Source organism: Drosophila subobscura, chromosome O, assembly GCF_008121235.1.
Source record: "Drosophila subobscura isolate 14011-0131.10 chromosome O, UCBerk_Dsub_1.0, whole genome shotgun sequence".
Classification (NCBI taxonomy): domain Eukaryota; kingdom Metazoa; phylum Arthropoda; class Insecta; order Diptera; family Drosophilidae; genus Drosophila; species Drosophila subobscura.
In genome coordinates this window covers 25,291,036-25,303,704 of record NC_048533.1, presented here as the reverse complement: position 1 = coordinate 25,303,704, position 12,669 = coordinate 25,291,036, and the positions used below count along the sequence as shown (strand labels likewise).

The window sequence follows — 12,669 nt, the reverse complement described above, 5'->3', positions numbered from 1 at the left end:
GTATCCAAAGTATCCAAAGTTTAGCCACACAAGACCCCATGGATGACAATAAAAATGAATGTGAATTGTAAAGTTTTCAGAGCCAAGTGCTGCTGGCAAGCACCACAAGAGAGAGGCACATGCTGCCACTCAGCCATGCCACCCAGACCAGCTCAGCTCTTCCTGCTGCCTCTCGCCATCCCTTTGCCATGTGCAACCCACGCTTGCAACTTGAGTTTCAGCCTTACTTTTGGGTTGTCTGTTTGCCTCTCTTCTGGTGCATGGACCATAAATTACCGGCCGGCCAACAGACACCGGCCGGCAAATGCAATGTGGCAACACAACCTACCAGTTGTCTATGCCACACACTCACGCAAAGCGTCACAGAGAGAGACAGATGGAGGGAGACAGATGGAGGGAGAGAGAGAGAGAGAGCTAGCGACTTACTAGAGCTTGGGGGCACACGAAGACAGGCACAGGCACAGCCACAGCTACACTTTTACTATTGTATCTAGTTGGAGCAGGCGCACAGCAAGCGGCAGAAGGCACTGCCACGTTTGGTTGCGTCACAACAGCAGCAGCAGAGGCAGCAGCAGCAGAGAGGACTGCTCTGTTGCATGGCATGTTGCGTTGCAGCCTGAATCCCAACCGATAATTTAATTTTCTGCCAAATGCATTTTATAAACGAATCTTTTTGCCAATGCGGCTTGGACAACAATTCAATTTTCTGTTTGGTTTAAACCCAATTTGTGTGCCTAATGGAATGTATCTGCTTTTAACTGAACAACAGTATCGGAGAGATACATCTGGATGGAGCTGCACAGCTGCAGCACTGAACCATGACATGGCAGTGATGTTCTCTTCTCTTCTCTGCTGTATGTAAATGCCAATGCGCTTCGCTGGATTTGAGCAATGTTTTTTTATGTTGTTGTATCTGCAAGTGTAATCTACACAACGAATGTATCTGTATTTGTATCTGTATCTCTCTTTCTGTCTCTGTTTTTTGGGGTTGTGTGTGCATGTTGCAAACGACTAGGCGCCCAGCAAACAGAAGCCCCAGACACACACACAAACACGGATGGACACACACACTCGTTCGGTGGCCTGTGGAAAACGAGTTCTAGATACATTTGGACGACGCATCTGAAGCGTATAACCAGCTGAGAAGCTAGAACCAGAGACAGACAGACGAGTGGGCAACAATTATGTGGCCAGAGATGGCGGCAGAAAAGCTTCCATGGAGCCATGAAGCCACGTTCAGTATTTCACGCCGCACTGAATTTTCAGATACACAACAGCAGCAGCAGCAGCAGCACCAGTGGCAGCAACAGCATTTGTCAGCAGTTGCAACACCACTTGTAGATACACAGAAAATATACAAATGTGTGTGCTTGTGTGTGTGTGTTTGCAAATCCATGCAGATGGAGGAGGAGGAGGTGGAGGAAGCTTCACACTGGTGGCGCATCCACACAGTCTGTGGGCATCTGTGCGCCTATTCCAATCTGTACATCTTCATTTTTCTATTCAACGCACACTCAGAGCAGTAACGGCAACCAACAGATACAGTATCTGCAGCACCAGATGCATCTGTGTTTGTTAACAAACTTTCCTTATGGGCACAGCTGCTGGCGCTCACAATTTACTATCTTTCAAATGCAATCCCATTAAGTTTAGCATCTTTCAGATGCAAATAAAGAAATTGCAACGCAATTTGCCATAAATCTGAGTTATATCTTTTGTAAGAAATCTTAACAGTTAAACCAAAGCTCCTCCTCTCTTTTTTTTCCACTGTATCTGTGTATCTTTGTGACCAAGCAAAAGCTAAACAGCGCCTCAGATACGAATGCCATTGAGAACAATTAAGTGGAGAGCAAATTTAGAGTAGATTCTCGTATACGAAACGCTGGGTAACCGGTTTTAAGCAGCGCTAAAGATAGATCTATCTATAGAGGGTAGAAGGTAGAAGGTAGAAGGAGGAGGCAACACAGCGAGATGAAAAGTCTAGATTCTGTGTGTGACGAATGGAAAAACTAAAAACAAACACGAAATAATAAAAAAAGAACACACATTCCACAGGTGGAAGTACAGTTCAAATTAGATAAATGTATCTATAGAATTTACTACGGAAAATGTATCTATGGAATGTGTTAAACCACGGAAAAAGTAACTACCACTAATACGTGCTATACAACGCGTTTATTTAATGAGTAAACCATTGAAAACTATCGATTTGGTTAAATAAAACAATGATTTATTCATTTACTTGCTTTTGCTGAACAGTTGATTAAAAGTTAAAAGTGTTTTCTTTAGCTGCTGCTGCGGCTGTTGTTTTTTTTTTTTGTCAATTGGCTTTTCTCGTACTCGAACGCGAATGCCGATTACTGCCCAAAAATGATGTCATTGCCGCGCTGCCCTGCTACTGCTGCTGCTTATTTTCTGGGGCACTCTTCGTGTGTGTGTTTGTGAGTGTGTTCGAAAACATGTAGAAAGGCAAGGGCTGGAAGGGGAGTGCACCTGTGCTGCGGCGGCTTCAAGTTTCGTAAGCCAAGCGGCAGACAATCAGGCAAGGGACTGGGACGCCGGCACTGGCTGTGGATTGTGGATGGGGGCAATGCCAGGGCGATAAGGTGGCGATTACCTGGTATCTTATCTTTGAGCCGTGACTAATTGGCCCAAATGAATGGAGGTGGGACCCACGACCAGTCAGTCTTTCCCTTGGGTTGGGGCATCGGGGTTCACTCTTCTCTCTCTCTCCCTGCCACAAACTTCAGTTTTGTTCTTGGGGTAGGTTCCGCACCCCGTGAAAGCAAAGCCATTTCCCACTTCAATTTCCCACTGCCACAATTGTGTTAACCGAAATGAATGGGATGTAGATTGAAGTAGATTGAAGCCAGAGAGTTGAGTTGGAACGTTTTCCCCTCTATCGATGGCCCACTATTTATTGTTGCCTCTGACAACGCGGAAATGTGGTTCTGCATACAGCGACAACAACAGCAACAAAAAAAGGGTTGTCCGGAGGCCCCAGAACATCAGCACATCCGTTGCTGCTGCTGCCGCTGCTGCTGCTGCCGCTGCTGCTGTCTCCCATCTCCCGTGATTGCTGTGAGAGACTTGTGTCCATTGTGGTGGCTCCACAGCAGCAGCAGCGACAACAACTTGTGGCGGCCGTTGAACGTTGCTCTAATAAAACTGTGTTGGACTTGTGGCAGACATGAATTTGCATTAGAAGTTCATTAGTGAAAGGAGGAAAGGAAAGGAGCAGGAGAAGGAAAAAACTCTAGGGTAAAACTTTAGCCACAACAATCGCATGGACAGCGACCGCAAATAAATTTGCAACCAGAGTACCAGAAGGGAGGGCTGCTGCTCTGCGGCTTGAGTTGCAATTGTGGATAGTACATACATATGTACATACATATGTACTTAAGTACATATATTTTATAGTAATCCGCCACCCCCCACTTGTTGCTATGTCAACGGAGCTACTGCTTCTGTTTATGTCTCTCCGACTCTACCCCGTAGAGTTCCCAGAGTTTCAGCTTGTTTGTTGTTTATTCGTCTATCCGGCAGATACTCTTTCACACACACAACACCACCACACACTCGTAAACTCGAGACGGGCAGACCGCTGACACGAGAGAAATCAGAACCAGAAGCCAGAATATACAAATGCAAATAAATTGCAGTTCAGCGGAAGCTTCACAACTATTTAGATTGTGTCTTAAGCAATTATGCAGTTAATCAAGAAACGATCTCTGTTTGAAATCTCTGTCTACAAATATAAGAAAATCCTCCACAAAAGTAAATCAAAGCTGCTTCGTTTCAGAACTTTTCTTCACCACAAAAGACACTCCAAGAGTATCTCCTCCACACATTTTGGGTGTGGAGGGTGGTCCACCATTATCATAGGGGCAGCAGCACTTGTCTATTAATTGGCATTACAGCCGGTGGCTTTTGATGTTGACACAATGCCCAAGAGTGCTCGTATCCATGTATCTGTGTATCTACAAGTTGCGTAATTGTAGATTCAATTATGCATGCAACGCCGGCAGCCAACAGGCAACAGCCCACAGCCAGCCCCCAGCCCCATGGCATGAACTCAATATTAAAGCTTGTGCATTGTTAAATGTTAAAGATGCCACATACCCAGCCACAGTCACTGCCCCAACCCGCTCTCCGCATTAATTAAAGACTTCCGCTCGGACGGAGCCAACACAGTCTTTTGTCGTAATTGTTGTCTGTTCGCAAATGGTGGATGCGCTTCTCCATGCCAGAAGATATAAAGATACTGAAAGATACTCGTTGTGCGCCAGGAGGCTGACCAAAGTAGACCCTAGGCCCCGAGGGTCAATGTCCTTCAAGGAATGTAAACTACGCGCCGTCAACCCCCTCCCGTCGTGTCGTCGCTGTGAGATGCGCAACAAGGTCATCCAGCCAGAGTTCTGCTCAGAGGTATGGAAAGATCTTGCTGGGCAAATTTGTTTGCCTCTTTTGCTATCTGTCCTTAAGATAACTGAATAATGAATCGTTCGATTTGTTCATTTAGATAATTCGATGGAATATTTCCCACTGGTGTACCCATTAATATTTATAATATTCATTTCCCAAACCACAACAGAACTTTAAAGGTTCCGCCCAGAGTGAATTTTATTCAATTTCCCCCACGCACTTTTGAGAGCCATGACATTTGCGGCAGCACACACTCACCTTGGGCAAATCCCTGATGTGATTGGCGTCCAGGAAGAGCTCCTCGAGGGTACGTGAGTAGCGTAGTATCTCCTCGGGCACTTGCGGCAGGGAGCAGTGGCGCTTGTCCACGAACTCCACCTGCCGGTTGCAGCCCTTGAAGATTGGAATGCACTTGAACATCGCGTCTGGTCGGTTTATTGGTCGTTAAAGTGAATCTTTTAGATTTTATTTTCGTTTTCTTTTTTTCTCTTTTTTTTGTGTAGTTCTCTTTCCACTGTGGTTGTTGCTGTTGTTGTTGTCGATTGTTTTGGGCCCTGGCTCAAACAACAGCATACACGCAGAAATGGCCAAATTGTTGCCACATTTGTTGGTTTGGCACTTTATTCGATTTACACTCTTTTTTAATTAGACGTTTTATATATTTACACGGTTATTTTACATGGATTATCGCACACTTTTTGACCACATTTTGGTCACAATTTTACTCTGTAATTGATACAAATATTTGATTAATTTGTATTTACTTTTTAAACTATTTATTTCACGTTATCCACGGGCTTTACGTTGCTTTTGCGTTATGACGTTATGCGAAAAATAAACGGCAAAAAAAGGTAGCAACAAAAAACGCACAAAGAAGAAGAAACGCAAAGAAGAAGCAGAGAGACCTTGTCGCTGACAACAACAACGGTGTGGAGTTGTTTGTGTGAGATAGAGGGAGACAGAGAGGGAACAAAAGAGAGACACTCAAAAGAGAGCGCGTTTTTGGAGCGGAGTCCTATGAACATGAAATTGTTTGTCGCTGCAAATGTGTGTTTCTGTGTTTGCGTGTGTGTGTCTGTGTATCAGTAATAAGAGAAATAATGAATAATAATCAATTCTAATTGGCACTTAGTGGAGCCCTGGAGAAGGGAAAAGGTATGAGGGGAGCCAGGGACAGAGACACTTTATGCATTTCATCACGTAGTTGGCACTACGGACGCACTCACATTTGTTGCTTCTCTTTCCACACAAACAAACACAGGGGCCCACAGCCAGCGAATGAGCTGAGAATGGAGGAACGAAGGGGAACATTAAGAGAGGCAGACACACATTCCAAGCGGCATAAAAGTGGGAAAATTATAATAAAAAGCGAAAGAGAGACACACCCAAAAGTCGGAATTACTTTTTGTGAGCTATAGTACATTTTAGTGTATGATACTTGTTAATTCCACCGCTGTGCAAAGAGCGGAGCGGCGTATGTTGTGGAATTTACACACAAAACACACACTCTCGACCCACACATACACACGCTTTTGCACACGTTTACGCTGCGCAACAACAAAACGCTGGTCTTAGGCGGCCGAAAAAAAGGAGCTAAAGCGAAGGAGTGAGCGAGACGGGGCTTGAAATCAGCGACAGCATTTTTCTAGGTTTTTGTTACCACTTTTCGCACGCTTTAACACGTTTTGGCTGCCTTGGCCACTTATTGTATCTACTGTACAGGGAAAAAACACAAGAAAAACGCAACAACAAAAAAACAACGAACGCGTAGGACAGTCGCAAAATTCACAGGCACGGCACACACAGCTATTTGTCGTATTCGACTTCGATTTTAATTAAGCTTTACCCAAATCATGAAAATGCGCGCGCTGATCTGGTTTCGTTAGTTTGCATTTTCCCGCATAGTTCGACTATCACGACACTTGTGCCATTTATTAATATTTTTTGTATGGTCTTTCGAAAAACCGCGCGTCGTGTTCCGCTCGGTTAAAAAGAAATGGTTGACGGATGACGGTGGAAAACAGACTGGAAAATAGACTGAAAGAACAACGGAATTGGGAAACAGAAAACTAGTTCCCATTGTGAATTGTTAATTTGTCCTATTGTGAATGGGCAATTTCGAAAGGGATATTTTCGACTCGAAATATACTGAAATAGCACGCTGTAAAAATATACCGAATGAGCTTCAATAGTAGTGCTCCAAAGAAAAATTAAAAAGAAAATGCTTTTGGCAGATTCGATACCCTATATTCTTAAATATACCTTAAAAATGCAATTTAATGGACGAATGAATTTAAATTTTTCCAAGCGTTATTTAAAAATAGATTTTATGGTTATCTTTATTGGTCATTAAGTGCATTAATTACAGGAAGAATATACTACTTGAACAGTTCTTTGGTTTTCTGCCACCTACATATCTAGGTGTACATATCTACAATGCGACTATCTACGGGGGAGCACCCTCTATATCAATAGATTTGAATCGACCGTTTCAACTATTGTTTTGTATTATTATCAATAATTTACAGTTAGCTTAGCATGCAATCTTTCCTCAGTGGGACATTATTTGCTCCACCTTCCTCTTTATGTCGCTCCTACCGCATTCCGTCAAGGCTCGGCAAAGGCGCATTAATAAATGTCTAGAGTCATGGCAATCGTCCTCCTCGATCAGTCGAAGTAGATGTAGAATTTTGGATTTGAGATCACGTGGATATCGCTCTTCAATGTCGTCCATGGTGCCCTCACCAATGCCCGCCTTGCGCCCAAATTGTCGCCAGAAACGCCCAAGTTCCTCGGAGATCTTATTGAAGACAGCCGCCCGTTTGCGATCCGTGAATGCAGCCGGTGTCACGTAGTTTTGCTGTGGCGGTGGCGGTGCAGGAGTTGCAGCCACAAGTGGAGGTGCTACCGTCTGGCTGTTGTGGCTAACGCGTAATTGTTGCCGCAGCTCCTCCGCCATTCGCTCTTCTTGGTAGATATTGATAGGTTCCCGGGGTTCCGCCTGTCCGCGTGTCTTGTAGCCGTCCAGGGCTTCGATCAGTTTCGGTTGGGACGACAGCTTGTGGAGGGGCTCGACATTTTCCTGGCTCAACATATCCGCACGTTCCAAAACATCAATTAGATCTTCAACGGTGCGAATGGAGTCGAGTTTTCTCCTTGAGTTGATGTCCACCGCGAAGATCGCCTTCAGCTCGTTTATGTCGGCAGAGCCCTCACAGGCCATTTTCTTTAGGATGTCGTAGGACCAGTGATGTCCAGTCATGATGACTAATGCTGTCCGGGACGGATAAGGTCGGAAAATAACGAAATGAGTGCGTAAACTACTTTTTGTCTGAAAAAACATTTCAATATATCGATCAAACAAACAGCTGTTGCGCTTATCGAGTTTTCAGATCACTAATTTCTTGTTACAAAACACAAGCTGTGTATCTGTCTTACACCATTAAAGATTGTTTTGCAACTACATTTGTTTAAACTTTCTTTAATTTGTTTAATTTTGCTATAATTTTATTTTGTTTCTCGGTATTTTACGGTATTTTTTGAAAATGAGGGGTATATTTTAGTATATTTCCGAGGGTCAGACGGGTCACACTACTGCAAACTACATTTCGGGCCACTTTGATGGAAATTTCTATAAACGTTCTTGTTTTCCTACTGTACACCCTTATCGTTATCTATCTGCAGCACTTTGTTAACAAATACGCCGAGTTTGTGCGCAGCCTCTAAATGTTGTGCCTGCAATCCTACGCCAGCTCCTCCGAAGGGGACTCCGACCATGAGGACGCCGCTGGGGCAGCAGCCTCAACCGATGTTCCTGCTCATCTACTGCCTGTAGACAAAACACATTCAGTTTCCTCGGCCATAGCGGTATGTGCGGCACCCGTTGTGGTACCGATTGGAGCGTCTGCAGTGCCGCGCACCCTGGATCCCACACTTAAAGAGGTAACCTACAATCCACGCTACGACGAAATGTACGCGCCGGTGAAGGGACCCGATCACCCGGACCTGACGATGCAGCAGCGCGCGCCAAGAAACACGCTGGCCGGATACGTGGAGAAGGCGCACATCAATGCATTTGAGTTTGAGAACCAGCGACGCACCTTCCACACCTACGGCTATGCGCTGGACCCAAGCGTGGACGAGGCGGCCGATGGGCAGACATTTGTGGGCGATCTGCAGTCGGCCTACGATGACAATGGCAAGACGGTCTTTGAGGCGCCCAAAGCAAAGAAAATGCGCAAACAGGAGAAGAACGACAAGCCCGATGATATCGAGGGATTTCTGGGTCCGTGGGGCAAGTACGAGAATGAGGTAAGTGTGGCCAAGCCGAACGAACAGGAAAGGGCCGAGCTGGACGAGCTGCTGTCCAAGCGCCACAAACGCGGCCGCATTCCCGAGGATAAACCGCTGGAGGAGAAGGCGACACTGCACAGTGAGTATGCCACAGGACAAATAATAAAAAGAAAGCGCCTGCTAATACTTTGTTCTCGTTTCTGTATAGTCAAGGATGCCTACGACTACCAGGGACGCTCGTATCTGCATGCTCCTCACGATCTGGGCGTGAATCTGCGCTCCAATGCCCCGCCACCGAAGTGTTTCCTGCCCAAGGCACACATACACACCTGGACGGGGCACAACAAGGGCATCTCCTCGATACGCTGGTTCCCCAAGACGGCACATCTGCTGCTGTCCGGCTCCATGGATTGTCGCGTCAAGCTGTGGGAGGTGTATGGCGAGCGACGCTGCATACGCACGTTCTCGGGCCATCGGCAGGCCATCAAGGACATTGCGTGGAACAACAAGGGCTCACACTTTCTGTCCGCCTCCTACGATCGCTACATCAAGCTGTGGGATGCGGAAACGGGCGATGTGGTGTCTCGCTTCACCACCCGCAAGATGCCATTCTGTGTCAAGTTCCATCCGGATAATAGCAAGCAGCATCTGTTTGTGGCCGGCACCTCCGACAAGAAGATCATTTGCGTAAGTTTAACAGAAGATTAGCCTTCAGCCCAACCCTTACTTAAGCCCTATTTATCTTATCCACAGTGGGACACCCGCAGCGGGGATATTGTGCAGGAATACGACCGCCATTTGGGCTCTGTTAGCACCATTACCTTTGTGGATGACAATCGTCGATTTGTGACCACCTCGGACGACAAATCGATGCGCATTTGGGAGTGGGACATACCCGTGGACATGAAGTACATTGCAGATCCCACTATGCATTCCATGCCGGCGGTTACCTTGGCACCGAACGGCAAGTGGATGGCCTGCCAATCGCTGGACAACAAAATTGTCATCTTCTCCGCACTCAATCGCTTCAAAATGAATCGCAAAAAGACCTTCACCGGTCACATGGTGTCGGGCTATGCCTGCCAGCTGGACTTTTCGCCTGACATGAGCTACCTGGTGTCGGGCGATGGCGATGGCAAGTGCTACATCTGGGACTGGAAGACAACGAAAATGTACAAGAAATGGCAGGCGCACGATGGCGTGTGCATCAGTGCTCTGTGGCATCCGCACGAGGCCAGCAAAGTGGCCACTGCCGGCTGGGATGGACAGATCAAATATTGGGATTAAGGCAAGACGTGCAGCAACAAAATAATTTCTAACTAGATGTAAGAACTGATGTATAAAATGATTGATTATATGACATACCTCCTGTGTAAAGAAATGTGAGTCGAAAAGGGTAAAAGTTGCGGAAGGAAGAGTCGCTGCTGGGACTCGAAAAAGTCTCGAATATGATGGAAAGTTTCATAAGATGCTGACTGCCGCAGATGCTCCTCTTTGAGTGGATTTTATAAGGAACTGAGATGAACTTCCTCGATTTACATCTGTTTTAAATTTCAGGAAATTCGTAATATTTATTTAGAGATTATTGAAGATTATTTTGTACAATTATTTAAACACCTTCCTGCACTCTACCAATGGAATATTTTTTGGAACGTCTCTAGCTACTTCTCGACTCTAATCTCGTCTCCCGCCGCCGATCAATCGCTGTCGTAATCGTTTTTGCCACCCCCACTCCCACCTACCGAGGTGAGCGGGCGTCGCGACTCCTCATCGGAGCCATAGACCACATCCTCGTCGGAGTCGTCGATCATGGAAATGGCAGGATTGTCCTTGGTGACGGACAGCTCGGCCTGGGAGAAGCGCCCGTCGGGGGAGTACACATACGCCATGGTGTACAGATAGAAGTTGAGGAGACCGTAGAAGCACATGAACTGAGCGGAACTGCGGTAGGTGGTGTTCAGCGAGGCCACAAAGTTATCCTCCAGTATGCCAAAGCCAAAGCGACTCGTCGTCACCGTGATGGAAATGGCCAGCACGAAGAGCATCAGCAGCGTGAGGAACTTGAGGCGCATGTCTGTAAAAATGGAAACAATTAGAAGGATGGATGATGGAAGCCTTCAGTGTGGATTCTCTCACCAAAGTAGGGCATGGAGCGCAGCTCGGTGTACGCGCGAAGCAGCAGCAGGACCAGATACAGCACATACATGCAGCAGGCAATGTAAAAGAACAGCTTGAAGCCCTGCAAAAGAATGTGCAACATACGATAGAGGGGCTGCATTAAGAGGCTAGATCCCTACTCACATTATAGTTCCTGGTGTCCACGAAATGACTGTAGGTGGGGTCCCTTAGCTCGTTGCACTTCTCCCAGGTGGCCAGCACAATGGCGCACAGCCAAATGGGCAGGACGACAATCACCTTGACCAAATAGAAGCGCACAAAGCTGCGCTCGTTCTGCCGCAGGCCATGATAGATGCACAGCCAGAACATGAGCAGGGCACAGAGGAACGTGGCCTGTAGTATAGCATCCAGCATGCCAGGCAGCCAAGAGTTCATCAGAAAGATCAGCGGAAAGAAGGGATCTGTGGGGAAAGGAGAATTACCATCCAGCAAAAGGGTTACAGAACGTGTCGCGCGACTCACTGTCGTAGAGCAGAAGCAGCGGCAGCAGCACCGACAGCCAACGTTGCTCAATGGACCAATCGTAGACGGGATACTTGCGCAGGGTGTGGGCATACCAGCACTGAAAGGGGACAGCAGATTGAGCATAAATCTCTGACTAAAATCTCGTAGCCATTTACTTACGATAACAATAAACGTAAACAGCAGAAAGATGCACCTAAACCAGATCTCAATCTGTGTAAACTCCGGACTGTATGTCTTGAACTGTAAGAAATTAAATAAGTATAAGGAAAAAGGACTAACCAGCAGCCAACTCACATAGAAGGTAATGCTGCGTATGTTGTACTTTTGATGGAACGACTCCAGGCCGAAGAACCGCACCGTGATGATGTAGTGGGCGTAGTCGAGAAAGCCCAAATGCATCACCGTAAACTCATCGCAATCGTTGCGCACACACACCAAGTGCCGCGTGCGATTGTGCGCCATGCCAGAGCCAAGCACACTCAGCGGCTTGTGCTGCTCGTTGATGCCATCGATGGTTACGCTCACCTGGAAACTCTTGTCATAGCGCTCATCTGTTGAGGGAAGACACATCAGAGAGGAGACAAAGTAAGCCTGGCAGCCAACACTCACCATCATTGTTATCCGTCACCAGTTTGGCTATCAGCCACAGCTGCTGCGAGTACGTCGTGGTCAGCGGCGACTTCATGGCAAACGGGCCCGTGGCCAGCACCGTGGGACTGTGTGCCAGCGTTGTGTTGGCCAGCACCTGCTGTGCCGTCAGCGTCGAAGTGCTGGTAATGGGCGGACCTGTGAGGCCGATGATGATGCCCAAGCCAAAGCAGGTGAAGAAGCCGAGGAACACCATGACGAACTCCCGCTTGTGCATCGAGTAGAGACGCATGTGCACGGACCGTTCGCAGCGATCGTGGTGGTAGGCGGGCGAGATGTACTTGCTAAAGTCGCTGAACAGATCGCTGAACTGCGACAGCGAGGACTTGAGGCGCAGCAGCAGGCCTCCGGACGGCAGCTGGTAGGCATAGCCCAGACCAGAGGCATCTCCGTCCGAGTGTGCCTTGGCCATGATGGAAGTCTGTGTGTTTGAGTGCTAGTGCTGCAGTTCAATATTCTGCCTTTTGTTGTTCCACCATTCAGCAAACTTCCTGCCCTGCTCCGTTTGTGCGCCTTTTGATGAAAAATATCGATTTTAGCCCAACTCTCGCATATGTTTTGCGTCTCCCCCGGGGGTGGGTGGCCGCACGCACTGCGCCTGCGCACTGTTATCAATCACTGAAAGATAAATAACATAAAAAACAAATCATATTTATGATT

The 12,669-nt window shown here is 47.0% G+C and overlaps 5 protein-coding genes across 5 annotated transcripts in view; 2 read left to right on the top strand and 3 right to left on the bottom strand.

Annotated features, from left to right (window-relative positions):
• Nucleotides 1–6,446, bottom strand: part of LOC117896467 (protein lap4) — a 65,082-nt gene extending 58,636 nt beyond the window's left edge. The window contains 2 exon segments of the mRNA XM_034804800.1: nt 4,684–5,151; nt 6,272–6,446. Coding sequence (XP_034660691.1) covers nt 4,684–4,845 — 162 coding nt within the window. The 5' untranslated portion in view covers nt 4,846–5,151; nt 6,272–6,446.
• A 302-nt stretch (nt 6,447–6,748) lies between these two features.
• On the bottom strand, nt 6,749–7,776 carry LOC117896473 (fas-associated death domain protein). The gene has a single exon (XM_034804808.1). The coding sequence runs from the start codon at nt 7,766–7,768 to the stop codon at nt 6,977–6,979; it is 792 nt and encodes a 263-aa protein (XP_034660699.1). The 5' UTR covers nt 7,769–7,776; the 3' UTR covers nt 6,749–6,976.
• A 223-nt stretch (nt 7,777–7,999) lies between these two features.
• On the top strand, nt 8,000–8,222 carry LOC117896476. The gene has a single exon (XM_034804814.1). It carries the CDS (start codon nt 8,047–8,049, stop codon nt 8,149–8,151), a length of 105 nt encoding a protein of 34 aa, XP_034660705.1. The 5' UTR covers nt 8,000–8,046; the 3' UTR covers nt 8,152–8,222.
• Nucleotides 8,117–10,085, top strand: LOC117896468 (pre-mRNA-processing factor 17). The gene is made up of 3 exons (XM_034804802.1): nt 8,117–8,857; nt 8,927–9,405; nt 9,472–10,085. Exons 1-3 carry the CDS (start codon nt 8,152–8,154, stop codon nt 10,003–10,005), a joined length of 1,719 nt encoding a protein of 572 aa, XP_034660693.1. The 5' UTR covers nt 8,117–8,151; the 3' UTR covers nt 10,006–10,085.
• A 229-nt stretch (nt 10,086–10,314) lies between these two features.
• Nucleotides 10,315–12,524, bottom strand: LOC117896469 (transmembrane protein 181). The gene is made up of 7 exons (XM_034804803.1): nt 11,971–12,524; nt 11,656–11,912; nt 11,521–11,601; nt 11,359–11,458; nt 11,020–11,297; nt 10,855–10,957; nt 10,315–10,792 (listed from the first exon to the last, which is right to left on the bottom strand). The coding sequence occupies exons 1-7, from the start codon at nt 12,419–12,421 to the stop codon at nt 10,416–10,418; spliced, it is 1,647 nt and encodes a 548-aa protein (XP_034660694.1). The 5' UTR covers nt 12,422–12,524; the 3' UTR covers nt 10,315–10,415.
• Between the last annotated feature and the right edge of the window lie 145 nt (nt 12,525–12,669).